Source organism: Lissotriton helveticus, chromosome 2_2 (assembly GCF_964261635.1).
Source record: "Lissotriton helveticus chromosome 2_2, aLisHel1.1, whole genome shotgun sequence".
In the NCBI taxonomy this organism is placed as follows: domain Eukaryota; kingdom Metazoa; phylum Chordata; class Amphibia; order Caudata; family Salamandridae; genus Lissotriton; species Lissotriton helveticus.
In genome coordinates, this window is record NC_136060.1 from 396,446,287 (window position 1) to 396,465,195 (window position 18,909).

At 47.9% G+C, this 18,909-nt stretch overlaps 1 protein-coding gene across 4 annotated transcripts in view; it reads left to right on the forward strand.

Moving 5' to 3' along the window:
• SLBP (stem-loop histone mRNA binding protein) overlaps positions 1-18,909 on the forward strand; it is a 120,182-nt gene that overhangs the window by 12,109 nt on the left and 89,164 nt on the right. For all 4 annotated transcript variants that reach the window (XM_078678632.1, XM_078678633.1, XM_078678634.1 and 1 more), the window contains exons 4-7: positions 1,377-1,439; positions 12,114-12,245; positions 12,479-12,628; positions 12,741-12,909. In XM_078678632.1, coding sequence (XP_078534758.1) covers positions 1,377-1,439; positions 12,114-12,245; positions 12,479-12,628; positions 12,741-12,909 — 514 coding nt within the window. The remainder of the gene's footprint in view (positions 1-1,376; positions 1,440-12,113; positions 12,246-12,478; positions 12,629-12,740; positions 12,910-18,909) is intronic.

Below are 18,909 nucleotides of genomic sequence, written 5' to 3' on the forward strand. Positions count from 1 at the left end.
GATCTATAAAAAGGGCAACCTTATTCGCTGTTCAGTATCCCCATTATCAAAGCGTTTATGGAAGGTTTAAAAAGGATAATACCTTGAAGAGCTCTGCCTGCTCCAGTTTGGAATCTTATTGCTCTACTATTTAGGCTTACCCACCCCCTGCCTGCCCTTTGAGTCCTTATACTGGTCTACTTCAGTACCTATCATGGAACTTCACTTTTCTAGTAGTAATTACTTCACTATGGCACGCTTGTGAAATGTAGAGCTCATTTTAAAGGAGCTAATCTTTCAAATACATCAGGACCGAGTAGTACTAAGATTCAATCCTAAAGTTTTGTTATCCTTTCACCTCGGACAATTGAGTTGACAGTTTACTTTCCCATTTCAGTCTGTAGAGGAAAGAGCACTTCACACTTCAGATGTAAATCGAGCATTACTATACTACACTTAGGACCAAAATCCTTTAGGAGTATGTAGCTTTTTCAAATCCAAGACAGTCACACAGTATCCAAATTAGGGATTGCTTGAAGGAGTCTAATGTATTCAAGCTGGTTATGCCTCCCCCCTCATTGCAACCAAGGGAAGATTCTTCTGCATAAAACGGGGGCTCTATAGCTTTCTTGGGTAACATTCCTATAGATTTTGCTTGCAAAGCAGCTACTTGGTCAACACCACACACATTTGCTAGACATTAGTGTTTATGTCCTTGCAGGCCAGTAGGCACGTGCAGGAGAAGCGTACTTCAAACATCTGACTAGCCACCACATGGCGAGAACTGCTTAACAGTCTATTCACAATTTATGAATCCACACACTGCCACACAATTTATGAATCGATTGTTATTTATTTTGCAAGCATTTATTCATCGCCTGGTGCTGTAGAATCATACACCCACCCCACCGAAAGTAATTGGTGGTTCCAGATGACTCGGAAAATTCATATATCCACTTAATTTAGATTAACTTTGCATGGTCATCAATTTAATTTAGGTTATTTTTAGCTCCACTGCACCTGCACCAGATGTAAGAGAACCCATCTGAAGATAAAAGCAGTGACCATGTGCATTACCTCAGAGTTGTTGCAGGATCTCATGACTGCTGACTCCTTGGAAGAAAAACAAAATGTAAACGTCCGAACCTAGCACTAGATGGCAAGAGTATGCAGAACATGTGAATCTACAGCACAACATACCACGAATAGATACTTACAAGGTAAGTATCAATACTTTTACACCTGGGTCTTTGTTTCAGATAGGGGTATGAATTTAATCTGCTGTAGTAATGTGTAATAACCATGAAGTTCTGCACTGTTTATTGGCTATGGGTGCAATGTGATAAACATAGTGTAATTACTGTTTCTAAGCCATTAGCGTACTTTACCTCTTCCAGGTACAAAAGAAAACTCTTGATCAATGATTTTGTTGGACGGGAAAGAAGAAGTTCGTCTGGCAGGTAAATGTTGTCTTTGACCTTTTAGTGTGCCTACAGTTTAGTAATTGCTAGGTCTTTGAGGATGCCTTCAAACTTGTCTGCTCCTATTGAATATCTAATTTGGATGAATGAGACTTGCCTCTCCCGAACAAAGTCTATATTTTAGGTCATATTGACTGTAGTCTTTATATACCATGGCACAGAAAGTGATTAAATTCTACAGTGTTAAAGATTGAACGATCAAACCAATAAAGTTATCATTCATTTTCTCAAGTAGGGTTTACGTTTATATTGACTGGTCTATGAATCACTTGGCTTTCACACTGAATTTAACCTCGCTTTCCAGTTTTGCAGCTAAGATGAGTCTTGCACAATCTCACTTGTTACAGAATTTACACCAGTTTTCTTAATTAAAAATTATATAATTGACATTTATTCCTTTGCCCTAATACGCAGACAGCAGCAAGACGCTAGCAGTCGAAGGGTTGGAATCTCAGACAAGTGGGAACTCCATTAAATCTCTGAAGCTTGTTTGATTGTCCCCAAGAAACACAGACCTCTTAATTTAATCAGTTCAAAACACACAACCATAGACCACTTAAGAAAATATTTCTTTAAATTCTACCCATCCCTTAAAGCTTTGAAGCACAACTGTAAAATCCTTGAGCGGGCCTGGCGGAGGAGTGGTTATTGCCCAGCCGAAAAGAAAAAACTTGGAGATAAGCAGAAGACCTACTATGCAGCTGTCAAGTTGGCTAAAGGGCAATTCTACTCAGCCCGCATTGAATCTGCCAACAATAACTCGAAGGAAATGTATGCGATTGTCTAGAGTTTCATGTCCCCTGTGGCCCAAGCAAATGTGCTGTCATCCTCACCTTCTTGGTGTAACATCCTGTCCTACTACTTTAGGGATAAGATCCTGGCTATTGAAGCAGCATTTACCCCCTGCAGCATTTGTAGTTTGGTTTGCCCTGTTCCCATCATGCACTGGGACAGGAACAGACTAATTTGCATACAGCCAGGTTCTGAAACTGGGATGGTGCAATGAGATAAAAAACGGTGTTGAATCTAGCCCTGATCTCTTGACTGGGTGAGAGTATTCTGCTTAATTCAGAGACTCTGTCCCTCACCACCCCTTGTTGTAAATAATGCATTTGTTCGGAGGCACTCTTGGAGTGTCCACCTGTTCATACAGGCTACTCTTTGCCAGTTCAGGCCAGTTGATCTGCTGGAATGTCTCAAAATTCTTAAGGTTCTAAAGTCTGGCTCGCCTTCGGACCCCTGTCCTGCTAGGATACTGGCAGCGGTAGCTGAGATTGCCAACGCAGAAGTGAACACCATCATTAATTTGTCCCTTCAGAAAGCAGTCCTCCTCTGGCTTGGAAGGAGGCCAAGATCCTGCCTCTCCTGAATAAGCAGTCATTGGACCCCCTTTGTCCGGGGAATTACCGGCCTATCTCCATCCTCCCTGCATTGGCAAAGGTGTGTGTGTGAGAAGGTGGTAAACAAACAGCTCACCGATTTTGTGGAAAAAAAGGCGCTCCTACATCCAGCTCAATCTGGGTTCCGGGCGTCACACAGCACAAACAGTTTTGGTTGAGGTGGCAGAGGCTATTCGGGACTGTCTGGATGCCGACGGGAGGGCTGCGCTGATTTTGCTTGACCTCTAGGTGGCGTTTAACACTGTCCCGTACTCACTTCTATGTGGGGCTGGTTTTGATCTAAGGGCAGTATGAGCAGATCTGGATTCCACTGTCCTCTACCTCCCCATAGCCGTTAACATGTTTCCCGCAGGGATTCCCCCGTCCCCTCCTATTTAATATCTGTCAGTGGTTCCCAAACTTTTGACTCCCGAGGACCCCTATTGAGTCACCACTGGAAGCCGGGGACCCCCAAGCAATTTGTAGGAGTTAAATTTCAAATATTAAAACAGTAATTTAAAAAAAAAACACACTTGTTCACACAAAACAAATACTCCAAGTACTAAGGATTTCATTTAGCGCCTCGCAATTGGCGACAATGCAAGTGGCAAATTGCGAGTCGCTAAATGAAATGTACAACAGTGTGTTAACACTTTTTGGGATTCCCAATGGGTTCGCAAATTGCGGGGCTCATTAATAATGAGCCTCTCGCAATTTGCGAGCCCATTGGAAATGCCCACTCTCCCAGGGATGGTGGCCTGCTGGGCTCAGCAGGCCACCATGTCTGGGACTGCCCTTAAAAAATAATTTTGCATGCAAAGGGGAAGGGGTCCCCTGCGGACCCCTTCCTATTTGCAAATGCATTACCATCTACTTGAAGTAGGTGGTAATTGCAAGTGTTTTGCGACCGAAAAACATTTGTACATGGTTTTGAGACTCGCTATTTGGAAGGGAATGCTATGATTACATAAGGTAATCCCCATTACTCTTAGTCCTACTCGTCCTCGACCCAGTCATCACTCATGAGGTATTCCACACGACAGGAAACAAAACAGGAAACGCTTTTAGACTCCACCCACCCTCCTGTCAGGTGCTATAACACACCTCACCACCAGAAGCAAATCCTGATGTACCAAGCACCAAAGGCCTGGAAAGGGAGGGCGGGCGGGTCGTATGACTGGGTCGAGGACGAGTAGGACTAAGAGTAATGGGGATTACCTTATGTAATCATAGCATTACCTCTACGTCCCTCGTCCTCGACCCCGACCCAGTCATCACTCATGAGGCATACCAAAGCAACCCCACAAAGGCCTTTGGCACACCACAAACAGAAACAGAACAGATACCAAGGAGTGCAGCAAGACACAGTTTATTAACAAACAGAAATAAACAGATTCAAACAGAAGGGGGGATCCCCACAGCTTGCAACACACCAGAACCAAAATTAGGGCGGCAAGACAGAGCACAATTCAAGCGATAATGTCGCACAAAGGTGGACTCGGACGCCCAGGTCCCCGCCCTACAGATCTCCTCAAGGGGAACCCCATGGAAAGCAGCCCAGGAAGCAGACACACCCCTGGTAGATCTAGCCTGAATCCCAGACGGGCAAGGCAAACCAGAGCCCTGGTACGCCAACAAGATCACAGCCTTAATCCAGCGACCCAAAGTAAGACGAGAGGCAGCCTTACCCCTACCAGCCAAACCAAAGGTCACGAAGAGGGAGTCAGAAGACCGAAACCCAGCAGAACGATCAACATAAACAGACAACGCCCTCCTCGCATCCAAAGAATGGAGTAAGACATCAGAAGGAGAGGAAGGAGAAGGACCGAGAGAAGGAAGAACCAACTCCTGGGAGGAATGGAAACGTGAACGTATTTTAGGCATAAAACCGGGGTCCAAGGAAAGGACCACCGCGTCGTCAAGAAACCTCAAAGGGGGAGAACAACGCAAAGCCGTAAGCTCACCCAACCTCCGAGCAGACGTAACAGCCACCAAAAATGCAACCTTGAAAGACGGGAATTTCAACTCCACGGAATCCAAAGGCTCAAAGGGAGGGGACTGCAAGGCACCCAGAACCAAAGACAGGTCCCAAGGAGGAACCGGAGAGCGGACAGAAGGAGCAGAAAGAGAGAAACTCCGAAACCGACAGGAAACCAACAACCCGTCCGAAGGAAGAAGAGAAGCCGGATCCCGAAAGGCCCGGATAGCAGCCCACTGACCCTTCAACGTAGACGGCGCATAACTCTTCTGAAAGCCCTCCAAAAAAAACTGCAGAATAGAGGCAACAGCACAGGAGGCAGGGGACAGGCCCAGGGCAACACACCAAGCAGAAAAAGAAGCCCAGTGCTTGGAATAGGAGGCCAGAGTGGACTTCCTACGAGAAGCCTGCATCACAGTGATAAGGTGATCCGGCAGACCCCGGACTCCAAGAGACAGCCGTTCAACCTCCAGACCGCCATGGTGAGAGGAACCAACAGGGAGGGAGACGGGGAACCCAGAGGAGACGGGTAGCGGGGCAGGATCCACGGAGGGCCCACCGCCAGACTCGGCAGCAGAGGAAACCAGGAGCGGCGAGGCCAGTAAGGGAGAACAGCCACCACTTGAGCCCCCACCCGCTGAACCTTCAGCAAGAAAGCAGGGATCAGAGGAAAGGGGGGGGGGGGGGACGCATAGAGGAGCCAAGGGGGCCAAAGGACAGACAAGGCATCCACCCCCCAAGCCCCCAACTCCGGAGACCGGGAGCAGAACAGGGGAAGCAGGGCATCCGTCCGGGAAGCAAACCGGTCCAACTCCGGAGTCCCGAACCTCTGGCAGAGCATCCCGAAAATCCGCGGGGCCAGACACAGGGAGAGAGAGGACGGGAACCTCCGACTCAAGGAATCTGCCACCACGTTGTCCACACCACGAATGTGCAAGGCAGAGATGGCCACCAGATGACGCTCTGCCCAACTCTCAATCGCACACGCCACCAAGTTCAGTGAGAGGCAGCGTGTACTGCCCTGGTGGTTGATGTAGGCCACGGTCACAGTGTTGTCCGACCTCACCAACACATTGCACCCCAGAAGACGACCCTTGAAAAGGCGAAGCGCCCTCTCCACAGCAGACGGCTCCCTCCAATTCGAAGACCGGCGCGACTCCGAGGGGAGCCAACGCGCCTGCACCGCCCAAGGACCCAAAGTCGCACCCCAGCCGGAAGCGCTGGCATCTGTCGTCAACACCAAGGGGGGGCGGGGGATGGAACCAGAGACCCTTCGACAGATTGGAAGAATCCAGCCACCACTGCAGAGCAGCCACCAACTCTGGAGATACCGGCACAGGAATCGAGCAGTCCTGGACAGGAAAGGGCACCCAACGCTGAACATGCCACAACAGAGGCCGAAGATGAACCCTGGCCCAGGGCACCGTGAACACAGTGGCAGACATGTGTCCCTGAACCACCAGCCACTGCAGGAGAGGAGCCGAATCCCGGGCCAGCAAAGTCCTCAGCAAAGACTGAAGACGCAGAATCCTCGACTCCGGGAGAAAGACTTTGCCCAGAACTGAGTCGAACACAGCCCCAATGAAGGTCCTCCGAGTGGCGGGCTCCAGGTGACTCTTCGGCAGATTGACCAGGAAACCATGAACCCCTAGCGTATGCATGGTCAAGGAAAGGTGGCGATACATAACCTCCGGAGAAGGAGCCTGCAGTAACCAGTCGTCCAGGTACAGAAAAACTGACACCCCCAGGAGATGAAGATGAGCCACCAAGGGAGCCGCCACCTTGGTGAACACCCTGGGGGCGAACCGGAGACCAAAGGGAAGGACGCAGAACTGCCAGTGAAGACCCCCATACAGAAGCGCAGGAACCGCTGATCCTCCAACGCCATTGGAACATGGAGGTAGGCATCCTGGAGATCCAGCGAGGTGAACACCCAGCCCTCCTGAATCAAGGGGATCACCTTCTGCAGAGTCTCCATCTTGAACGTGATCTTGCGCACAAACAAGTTCAGGGCCCGAAGATTGATGACCACACGGAAACCCCACGTGATCTTCGGGACCACAAATACAACGGAATAAGGCCCCAGCCCACGTTCCCGCGGGGGGACCGGCACAATCGCCAGCTTGCTGAACAGAACCTGGACACCCGCCAGACGGCGAGTAGGATCCGAAGGCAAGGGGGTCACCACAACACCCGAGGGAGGCGGGGGAGACAGGAACTCCATCCGGTAACCCTTGGACACAACATCCAGCACCCACTGGTCGGAGGTCGTCAGCAGCCAAACGGGGAGGAACAACCTCAGCCTCCCACCAACCGCAGGCCGACCACCAGCGAGAGCGGGCACCGGAACGGCGTAGTCAGGAACGAGGAGCGCCCGAACCACCATCCGGCTGGGACTTCTTCTGGAACCGCCTAGAAAAGGACCCTCTAGCACCACGCTGGCCTCGAAATGACTGCTGGAACCTGGAAGGCTGGCGAAAAGACCTGGCACTCGAGAATGAGGACCCCTTAAGAGCAGGAGTATGACGAAAAGAAAACGAATGCTTCCTCTCCTTGAAGACCTTATGGAGCTTGCCCTCCAGGGCGTCCCCAAAAAGATGAGTACCAGAAAACGGCAACCGCAAGGCCATAGAACGCTGAGCAGCATCCGTCTTCCAACCCTTCAGCAGCAAGTTCCGACGGGCAGCAACAGAGGAACCACAAGAAAGAGCCGAAGCCCTAACGGAGTCAAACGCAATGTCAGAAAGGAACTCCGCTTGACGTTCCATAGACTCCAGTAAATCAGGACAAGAGCCCCCCTCCTGAATAGTAGAAAATAGAGTCTTGAAGTCCGTCAACAAGGACTGCGCAACATACGCACCATACACCCCAGACCTCAGAGCCAGGTGAGAGCCAGCATAAGACTTCTTAAGAGCAGAGTCAATCTTTTTTCAACGCCATCCTTTAGGATATTATCATCTGCCATGGAAGGTCTGCCAACCAGAGAAGCAACCACAGAATCCACCTGCACCGAATCAGGCAGGGCAACCTCCGCATCCTGCAAGGGATACAGTTTAGACATGAACCTGGGCAAAGTAATATGGTCCGGGTCTTTCCACTCCTTAAGGAGGACATCCATGACAAAGGGGTGGACGGGCATGGAAGAAGACACAGCCTTCCGAAACTGCGGCAGAACAGTGTCCTGGGAGGTACTGGGCACAGAATCCACAGGGAAACCCATATTCTCCCGAACATGGCACAGGAGATCAGGCATCAGGTCCTTAGAAATGTACTTGCCCTGCAGATCCACCGCACCCAAGGTGGACTCATCAGAGGAAGCGGAGGAAGAAATATCCGAATAGAGGGGGGCAGCCACCTCAGAGTGACCCCCAGCACCCTTCTTGGAAGCCTTGAGACTGGACAGCGTCTCCAAAATAAGGCGCTTCAGCCGCTTAGAGCCACCCAAACCAGCAGGGGCAGAATCACTACTGTCGGAAGAGGAGGAGGAAGACTCAACAGGAGAGATGCTTTCACTTCCTATGGTGTTTCCCCATCGTAAACAGCAAATCCACAAGACACAGCAAACCAGCAAAGCAGCACGGAACGCGCAGCAACTCCACAAGCGGTACAGAAGCGAAGAAAACCGAATCCCGCCATAAATAGGAGGAAAACACTCACCCCACAGCTGCAGCCCCTTGGAAACCGAGGAAGGAGAAGGAGGGGCAGAAAAAACTAGTCATCCAGGAGCAGCCGATGAAGGAAAACACCCCGAGTCACCAATGCAGAAAGGAGGCGATGACGTCATCGCAATGAGCCGGGCAGCCAATCAGGAAAGGAAGGAAGGGAACCCGGAGTCCACCCGGGTGCCCTCACATGCAGAAATGAAGAGCAGGAGCCGGGAACGGCATCCCGCCGACAGCGTCTACAACGCAGCCCCACTCAGGAAGAAAACGTCCCCCGCAATGCCAGATGAAGGGAGGACGGATCCGGAGCCAGGAGGCGAGCGCGCCCCGCCTACCAGAACCGGCAAAGGGCAGGGCGTGAGGGTGCTCGGTGACAGAATCCCAAACACGGCCAAGCAGCAGTCAGGCCACCGGGGCAAGCCGCAAAGAAAAACAAAGCCCCGGGGCGCAAAGAGTCCAGGATCCAGGAGCAGAAACCACGGGGACCCGAGAAGCCCCGCAACCCATGGTCCCCGCCACGAGGGAAGAGCAGGAAGCCCAGCAGCCCGCCTTCAAAAGTCCCACGGAGGTCCATGAGCACCCCCAAGGCCCAGCAAAGGAGGAAACCACAGGACAATCGTAGCAGGTAAGTGCCCGGCACTCACCCAAGCGTCACCCATCAGAAGTCCAACCGACAGAAAACAAAACAGGATTTGCTTCTGGTGGTGAGGTGTGTTATAGCACCTGACAGGAGGGTGGGTGGAGTCTAAAAGCGTTTCCTGTTTTGTTTCCTGTCGTGTGGAATACCTCATGAGTGATGACTGGGTCGAGGACGAGGGACGTAGAGGTAATGCCCCTTCCAAATAGCAAGTTGCAAAACCTATTTAGCGAATCACAAACCAATTGCGACTCGCGAAATAGGCTATGTACATGGCCCAATAGGCTTTTGCATGTGCAAATGGGTTCACGAACCCATTCGCGCATATAAAAACGGGTCGTACATCTGGCCCATAGTATTTTATATTGAAGGAACAGCCCCTCTGTCACATGGATTTCATTTGTTTTATAGCATCTCTCATACCATTGTAGGATGTCAGAGCACTTTACATCACACACATATAGAGACATTAAATCATACATGTAAATCAGTGTGAATATAAAATGTTACATAAGGTAAAGGGGACTACAAAGATTACATGTCATTCATACTGGTAGGCATTTTTAAAGAGTGCTTGGTCTGGAAAAGCACAAACGCAGGATTCAGAATATAACACATTGGCTAGTAACATTAAAAATGTATTTCCGCCCAAATCTTTTTAGCAGCATCAGGATAATGAATAACTGGGAAAAAACATAAGTTACTAACTGGTACCATGCAGTTTGCAAGCAGCTCTTTGACAGTTTATAGGCCCCTCTGCTAGACTACGATTGCCACTTATGAAGTGCACAGTAACAAAATAATCTCTGTGACAAAAGCAGTAACCACGAACCTATGCACATAAAATACTGCTTTTCTAAAATGCATATTACACGTTCTTTGCAGTAGGCACATTAACCCTCTGTGCTACATTAGTTAAGTCAAAGCTGCCACTGAACAAAACTCGCCTCACTCTCCAGCAGGTACATTAATCACTGGAATTATCTTGACACTTTTATTGTTGCTGGAAATCTTCTAATTACACAAACTTTTCTGTGCTTTTAAACTGCTACCTACGGACCCCCTGGGAATGTGTCACGGACCCCTGGGGGTCCGTGGACCACAGTTTGGGAAACACTGATCTATGTGACTCCTCTGATATACCTGGCAGAGGAGTTGGGGGAGGGGGGGGCTAAGAAGTTGGAATATGTGGATGACACCCAGCTGCTTTTTACCTGGGACAAAGGCGCCGACTCTGTACTATTGGTCCAACATTACCCTTCATTTATTTTCAAATGGCTGGCAGAGGCACAGCTGCAGTGCAATGAAGGAAGATTCTGCTTTTTGGCACATTTCCCCTCCACTTCAGAGAGCAGATTTGGCCCCCACGAGTACCCACTACTGACCTCAATTGGGAAACCAGTAAAAAACCTGGGGATTTGGTTTGATTAAGGTCTTTCCTTCTCTGTAGATACCAAGAAGTTTTCGGAGGAGGGGGTCCGTTTTCGTATGGATCAACAGTCTCCCGCAGTTCAATGTAAACAGTTGATTCCACTCCCTTTCGCTGCCAGCTGGCTTGCGAGAGAAAACAGAGTTGCGGACTCCAAATGTCACATGATGTTAGTAGACATGGAAAACACTTATCTACCGATCTCAAAACTTGGTATGCATCACTGATGGAGTGTCCTTGAACATTCTGGCCAGCATGACCGACTTCTGCCCGACTGAAGGCTCCCCAAAGTCCTATGGCAACTCGTTGGTTTCATAGACTAGCTTCTGTCTCCGAGTCAAGGGTTCGCACTCTTTAATATCTTTTACTCTACTCCAGGAGAGCTTTCTAGAAACCTCCCCTCTCCAAAGGCCCTCCCTCCCTCCTTCCCCCCTCCACCCTCCTTCCCCCCTCCACCCTCCTTCCCCCCCCCCACCCCCCAACCTTAATTTGGGTGCGACATGAAAGCTGGCTGCACCAGTCTGTGTCTGTCGGTCACCCACAGAAGCTGGCCAGGTTCTAGCGTTTGCTCCGAGGCAGGACCGTACATTCCTCGCTCACGCTTGTGAACGATATCCACTGCACATCCTACACCACGTTTCAGAAACTGTTTTACTCTTTTGTGAAAAATGAAAACCTTTCTATCCTGTTGCAGCAAGAAAGTACAAATGAAGTAGTGCACAAAGTGGAGTCCATGATCACCATATTACTTTGTATTACAGATGTGTAGCAATCTGGGTACCTCTTGTTGCCAAACGACCCTCCGAATTCTGAAGTATGATACGCACCAACCCACAGTTTCTGTGCAGAAATGGTTTATATGATCATATTCTTATATGGCCATGAGTGGGACACTTTGTTTTTGCTCCTCAGACAATACTGGCAACTTGGGAAATATTGTCCATAAAGGCTGTCCTGAATTTCTGTCACTTCGGGGGTTTTTGAACCAAAGCTGAATGCATTGGAAATCCCTGGAATTTCCTAATTCCTATAAAAAGTAAATGCTATGGTTTTTTGCTTCTAGGCATTTGTGCTAAATATACGGAGCAGTTTTTTAACACCTATCCCAGGTAGTCTGTTTGGCAAGACAGACCCCGCAGAGAATCACTAAATGTTTCTTATATGCATATCGAAGTTTTTTTTTTATTCTATAGGAAATGGTGTTATGCAGGGTGTTTGTACTTTCTCCTGCCCTAGATCCATTTTGTATGTTTTAGTCCAATGTTTGCTATGCAAGATATTGTATTCCAGTGAGGTTTTTTTAGTTTTTTTTAATAAATGTAAGAGGTAACATTACATTTCATATTATGGCTAGTGGTTTTAACGGATTTTTAATGTATTTTAATTTTTGTTGTTGGTTGAATCCATGTACGTTTATGGTCTTTGTAACTGAACTAAAGCTAATACATGAAAGGGGGCTTGTGCTACCTTGTCATCAATGACTCTAATGTGAATTGATAAACCTTTGACAAAAACGTTTCACTGCTTATGTCCAGTAATGCAGATTCATATAATTATTTCCTATTTAGTTCGGATTCCAAAGAGTCTTCTGTGCCTGCAGAGTTTGAAACGGATGTAAATGTGTTAGTTCGAAGGCAGAAACAAATCAACTATGGAAAGAACACTATTGCCTACGACAGATTTTGCAAAGAAGTTCCTAGGTAAAGTCATGTCTTAATGATGTCTTCTTGTCTCCAGGCTTAATTGGTTTCTTCATCTTAATCTTAATAGTTGGTTAACTATCCTAAACTAGTTGGTCTTCCCACTTTTTAAAGCCTTCCCCCAAATTGTTACTATCTGACTTGATGTTTGTTCTTGATGGTTATTGGTACTCTTCATGGAGATAGTTTATATTGAGTAATAATCACTGGCAATTTATTTACTCTGTTGAAAGGCTTCTTCGAAACCCAGCAATCCATCCACGAACTCCAAACAAATATAAGAAATACAGTCGGAGGTCCTGGGATCAACAGATCAAACTTTGGAAGATAGCTCTTCATGCTTGGGATCCTCCTGGTGAAGAAGGAAGTGATATGCAGGACATGTATGTATTTGAATAATATGCTTATGGACTAGGACTAACTTAATTTATTTTTTGTCTGAGCAATTTGGGACATTGTTTTTCTGAATTTTTTTTTTCAATTTTTTTCTTTCAGGAGAATTGTCCTTGATGAGCTAGAGACTGAATCAGTAAATAGTGGTTCTACAGAGTCTATGTTGTGCAGTCAGGAAGATAAACCCACCGTGTGTGATCAAGAGGATGAATCCATCTTGTGCAGTCAGGAGGATGATCCAGAGGAAGAAACTACTTTGTGCATTCAGGATGTAAGTTGAGGCTTAGATCCTGTAATAATCCATATATACACTTTTTGCATATTTGAAACACTTGTTCTGGAATTAATGTTTTGTATACTTCGTTATTTAAGGTCCAGAAGGGGATGCTATTGAATGCTGCTTATCTAATTCCTTTAATGCAAGTGTCTAGCTACTACCCATGAGAACTATTTTGAACCTAAGTCATCAACTGTTGTGGTGCAACCTCAGACCTCCTGCAGCACTTCTCACCACATTCTCCTCGATCTCCAACTCCAAAATTGGTTGCTCCACTTCATTAGATGATGGAGCAGATACTTTAAAGCTGTGCTTCTGTTAGGAATGACCCTGTTCTCGGGTGGGGGTTAGGGAGAGTGGGGAGTAGTAATCAATTGTGATGTTTCCAGTTGTAGTCTTACTAGCCTGTAGGTAAATAAAAGTCCTTGGCACAGATCATAGGAAATAAACCTCTTTTAATCCAGTGAGTCCTTGATGGGTTTGGCAGCTATGGTTAATCTAGCTGTGACTTAATCGAGGCTGACATTGAGACTGCATTGTGAGGGTGGACCGAACCCATAATTCGCACAGTGGCTGGCCCCAAGCACCAGCAGTTGGCACCTAGGCCAATCTGATAAGCTGATCCATGTGAAAAGATGTCAGTCCTGACCCTGGCCCATGCCTAGTTGGGTCTGGTCTTCAAGTTTGGTGCAACAGGAACTATTAATAGTACCTATATTCATTGTCCATACACCATTACATTGCCTGCACCTATGGAGGCTACATTTGTGGTGGACCAGTATCATTGGTATTAGTAGGTATGAGCTGGGCTTGAGTGGCTCCCAGTCAGTGGCATCTGTCTGTGCTCGAGACTCGTGTTTTTTGTTTGTTACCCATTCTGCTGCTGGTTGTAGGCAGCCCAGCTGCAGATTACCAGCAGTTGACCGGTGCACGTTTGGCAAAAAGAGGAAAAAGTTGCAGTGAAGCGAAGCTGCATTGGTGAATCTCTGAAAATGGCATGTCCAAGTGTGATGTCTGACTATGTGCACTTATTATAGTGCTGCAGTATCTATTTTACCTTTAATTTTCTGTCCATCTGGAATGAGCTTTCAATAACCGTTAATGCGAAACCTAGAAAATGGCAAAGGCAATAGGTTTATCCTTGATGACCTATTGGCTTTGTCAATGCTGTACAGCATAGGCCAAAGTATTTTCCTTAAAGTGCTCGTATAAAAAAGGTGTTGCCACCATACACATGTGGCTGTTATTCAGTGGGTGATTGTATGCATAATGCCACAATAATGAAGTATTGTAGGTGCCATTTTATTATTTCTTATCCAAGAATGAAGTTTCACTTTTGCAAATGCAGATTTGTAAAAGTGGAGTAGCCTGGTAGCAAATGGGAGCTGCCAGGTCTTTCAGCTAAATAAAAAACAGTATTTTGGGGAATGCAAGGGGTGAGAAAACAAGAGCGTTGGGGGGGGGGGGGGAGCAACAGGAAGTTGGTAACAGTTGGTGGGTGGGAGAGCAGCAGACATTTGGTGTTCAATAGAACACAGACAATTAGGCTAGGGCAGGGAGCAGCACAGCTAATAATGGGGTGGGGTAGAAATGAGCAGCACACGAGGGGACAGCTAGCAAACACATGCACTCTCATAGTCCCTAAAGAAAAGGAGTTCCTTAAATGTGATCGATAAAAGAATAAGTCACCCAATCAAACATGTTGAAGAGGTTGTACGCAAGAGGAAGGCAAGCCTTAACCCCTTCGACGCTCATGACGAGCTGGGCTCGTCATGAGGTAGCCTCCTCACACGCTCATGACGAGCCCAGCTCGTCACGTAACATGCGAATCCGCAAAATCCAGCGTACGGGCGGAAATCATGCCGCACGCATGCGGTTAAACAAGAAGCAAGCAAATGAGTGATGGGACAACCGATAGTAAGCTATGGGTGGGCTAGAAGTCCACTAAGTTTTTGGTATAGTCCACAAGAGGCTTTCACCTGCAGACCGCTAAAAGCAGTTTGGTCAGTTGGACCTAAAAATGCCTTTGTATATAGCAACATTTTTAGGTTTCACCTGCGAACAGCTGCGCAAGCAGCGTTTCGCGCTGGCGAAAAACTTTTGTTTACAAGTATGTGGCTTATTCCCGCCTCTGTCTTCCATTGGCTAGCTCCATAAATGGAGGCTAGCCATTGGAAGAGAGAGGTGTCTGTCATTCTGAGAGGCGATTCGTGGGCATTCCCGCCGATTCTTTCCCTCTCCGCAACGTCATGAAGACGTGGCCATTGTGAGCGTGTACTTTAAAAAAAAAAAAAAAAATTAATCCGATGTTTGCGTTCATTGTTCGCCTTGTCCCTGTCCCACTGGCTGTTTCCTGACCACCCTCCCGCTGTCCGTGTGCCAGCCCGTTACCCTGCCCCCCCCCCCCCCCCCCCCCCCCCGTCCCGGTGCTGTTGGCTTTCATCACATCCTGCTCTTCAGCTCCGGTCCTACAGCAGCTGATGGGGAAGAAATAAACATGGCTGCCTCGGTCGTTCGGGCCTCGGTCAAGGCTGAAGGCAAGAGGAAACTTCAGCCGTCACGTGCCGCCCTCACTCTGGTGAGTAACTGCCACACTCGTAAAGGCATGGGCTTTTGTCGTTAAGGTGTGGACTGCTGCAGTGTATTCTACGTTGCACAGCCGCCACTGATCTTTCTCCTGGAGAATATGAACCCTGGGCCTGATGTATCGAACGAGTTTGCAATTCTGTGTATGTGAACAAACTACTGTATTCATACGAGCCCTAGTGTGATTTAGCCGTTGGATCGCTATCCTGCTGTGGTGAATGTCTCACGCTGGCAACCCTCGTTGCAAACCGGTTTACCAGTCCCTGCAGCGCACAGTTGCATTCTCAACCCCCCCCTCCCCACCCCGTGCCACTTTGTTTGCAAGCTTCAGGAGGTTTCCCTAAAATGTGGTGTAACAGTAGCAAAAGGCAGATAAGCAAGGCGAAGTTGTTTATCTGAAAGTCCTCTGTAATGTCGGTCAAAACGATCGCTAAAGATGCACTTTTGGAGCTGAAAGCCACTGTGTGCCGAACAAAATATATTTTTGTAACCAAAAGCAAAGCGCTATTGTCTGTTTTTGAGAGGAAGCACGTGATACAGAAAAGAGTGAAAAGCAAGCGGATAATCCTAGCTGTGGCTGGTACCACAGTACAGGCTATGGGGAATAAGCAGACGAAGGAAGGCTGTGGCATTACTTCTGTGATTCAGTGCGAAGGCCGTTAACCTTTCAAATTCACTCCACGTCCAAAGAACTTGCACTGCAATTGCGATAGAATACTGCATGCGTCATAATTGAAGGTTCCCGGATATATCACTCACGCGCTGCCAGTCAAGTTTATTGCAACTTCCTGAGAACTGCTTCTTTTCTCTTTTGCTTCACATTAGTAATGTTGTTTCAGCAGGAGCTGATTAGTAACATTTTTGCAGTTTGTCGTATTGTTAAAGATGTAACAAGAGCTTGACTGGAAACTAACGCTTGTCCGGTAAAAAGTTTTCACACAGCCACGCCACCCACATTGCCCCGAGACAGTCTTCTAAATAAAAAGTTAAAGTTCTCCCCAAGAAAACAAGCCACGCCCAAACGGGGTCTTTTAAAGCATACTGTGACAAATTAATTGGCTGTAAAAGACATATTTCACAGGAGGTTTGAAGGGGGTTAATTGCATATTCCAATACTTTAGGGCCAGAGCCGGCATTGGTGAGCTGGGCCCAGGGCGACCAGGCAACCCCGTTTTGCCAGGACGGTCCCAGTTTTTAACCAGCTGTCCCAGCAAATTGCAAGAAATTCATACGTGCCCTAGTGTGATTTAGCTGTTAGATCGCTATCCTGCTGTGGTGAATGTCTCACGCTGGCAACCCTCGTTGCAAACAGGTTCAACAGTCCCTGCAGCGCACAGTTGCATTCTCAACCCCTCCCCACCCCGTGCCACTTTGTTTGCAAGCTTCAGGAGGTTTCCCTAAAAGGGGTATACTGAAATTACACTAGGTTTGTTGCTATCATGTTGTTTAGCACCTCTCTCGTCCCAGTTTTATCCAAACATGCTGATGTGTTTATCTCCCTGTAGGTCGACTTTCAAAACTGTGTTGTTGCTTCTCTTTGCAACTCCTTGCTTAGTGTACCATTACATAATCTTATATTTTCACGATTTCGTATAGAAAATGCATTTCCTTTTAGACCAGCTATACTATGTACTCTGGTGAAGGAAGCATCAGAACACTAATGTATGTTAAGTGTTTGGTAACACATTGACACTGCTATTAGCTAAACCGAATTACTGCGCAGGAGCGGATGGACAGCCCTCGCTTCCGAGCAACGTGCACGAAACAACCGATGTGAATCAAAGATAACATATGCAAGTCGTGAGCTACTCGGCGGGGCGACTTGAGAAATAACAGCATTAACTTTTTTTGCGCAAAAGGGCGGGACTCTTGTTTTACAATGTCTCCTAGCTCTTTATTAACCTCTCTACGCCCTTCCTTCTCTATCACTCCCCTTCCAGCTCTTCATTTTCCCTCCCTCTCCCCTCCTCCGCCGCCCCCTCCTCTCCCCGGAGTGCCTGTGGTTTTAAAGTGCTGATACTAATCGGATTAGTGCCGAGTTGTTGTCAGAGCAGCCCTTGGTGCGGCCTGAGGGGACGTGTGCCCAGGTCCTGTGCAGGCCTCAAGCTCTTCAAGATGCAGAGAGCTCAATGGGTTAATGCCCGTGCCGCAGACAATTCTACATAGCATGCTAGACACAGGATCACTTCCCAGGTACGCCTTTCTGCCTCTCATCCTTCTGAGGTCGGCAAACTGAGCCTGTTACATGGGGTGACCGGAATACCTGCTATTTACAGTGCTTAGAAGCGGCAGGAGAGCACTATTTAGAAAGTTCTTATTTTGCAGGGGAATCCCTCAAGTAATTTAAAGTTAGACAAGAGCAACAGGTAACTGAGGTCCAGGATAAGTCTGGCTGCCGCATTCTGTACGACCTGGAGTCTCTTGAGTAGCTCGTGGAGATGCCATCGTAGAGGGCGTTACCGTAGTCTAGGCTGCTGGTGACTAGGGCCTGGGTAACTGTCTTTCTGGCGTTGATCAGGACCCGTCTGAAGATTCTGCAGAGCATGCAAAGAGTGTGGAAGCAGAAGGCGGTGACTGGGTTGACATGCCGTCTCATGGTCAGTTGCCTGTACAGGACGATCCCTAGATTGCATGAATTGGTTGGTGTTGGCCTGAGTCCAGCTGGCCACCCACTATGGTCTCAGGTGAAGGTGTTCCTGAAGATCAGTACTTTACTTTTTTCTAAGGCAGTTGTCTCTCATCCAGTTAGCTACTTTGGTCATGGCGTTGGAGAAGTGGGTTTTGGCGTTGGGGGGGGGGAGGGGGGGTACTTGGTGAGTGAGAAGATAAGTAGATTTTGATCTGCATAGGACCATATGTGGAGGCTGTGGGATCTGACTACATCTGCAAGGGGACGGGGTCATGTATGTGTGGAGTAAGGTGGGGCTGAGTGATGATCCTTGTGGTATTCCGCATATGTTTTTGGGCGTGGAAATAAAGGTAGCTAGCTGGATAGTCTGTGTGCGTCCTGTAAGGAAGGAGGCGGTCCACTTAAGGGCGTCTTGCTGTATTCCTGCTGAAAACGGTGTTGTGGGAGACTGTTTAGTGCTGCAGTGAGGCAGAGGAGAATCCGGGCAACAGCTATTTCATGGTCGAGGAGAGTTCTAATGCATTGTGGCAGCAATCGGTGCCATCGCTGTGTTGTTGTTGGCTCTGAATCCTGATTGTGATGCATCCTGTAGGTGGGTCTTGTTCCAGGAATCCAGTGATATGTTGGTTGATAGCTTTCTCGAGTACTTTAGCCGGGTAGGGGAGCAGAGAAATCGGGCATTTTTTTGAGAGAACATAGGTTGGCATAGCATTTTTTGAGAGCACAGAGGTTTGCCTAGTGTTTCTTTAGGAGTGGTCTGACTTTTGTGTTCCCATCTG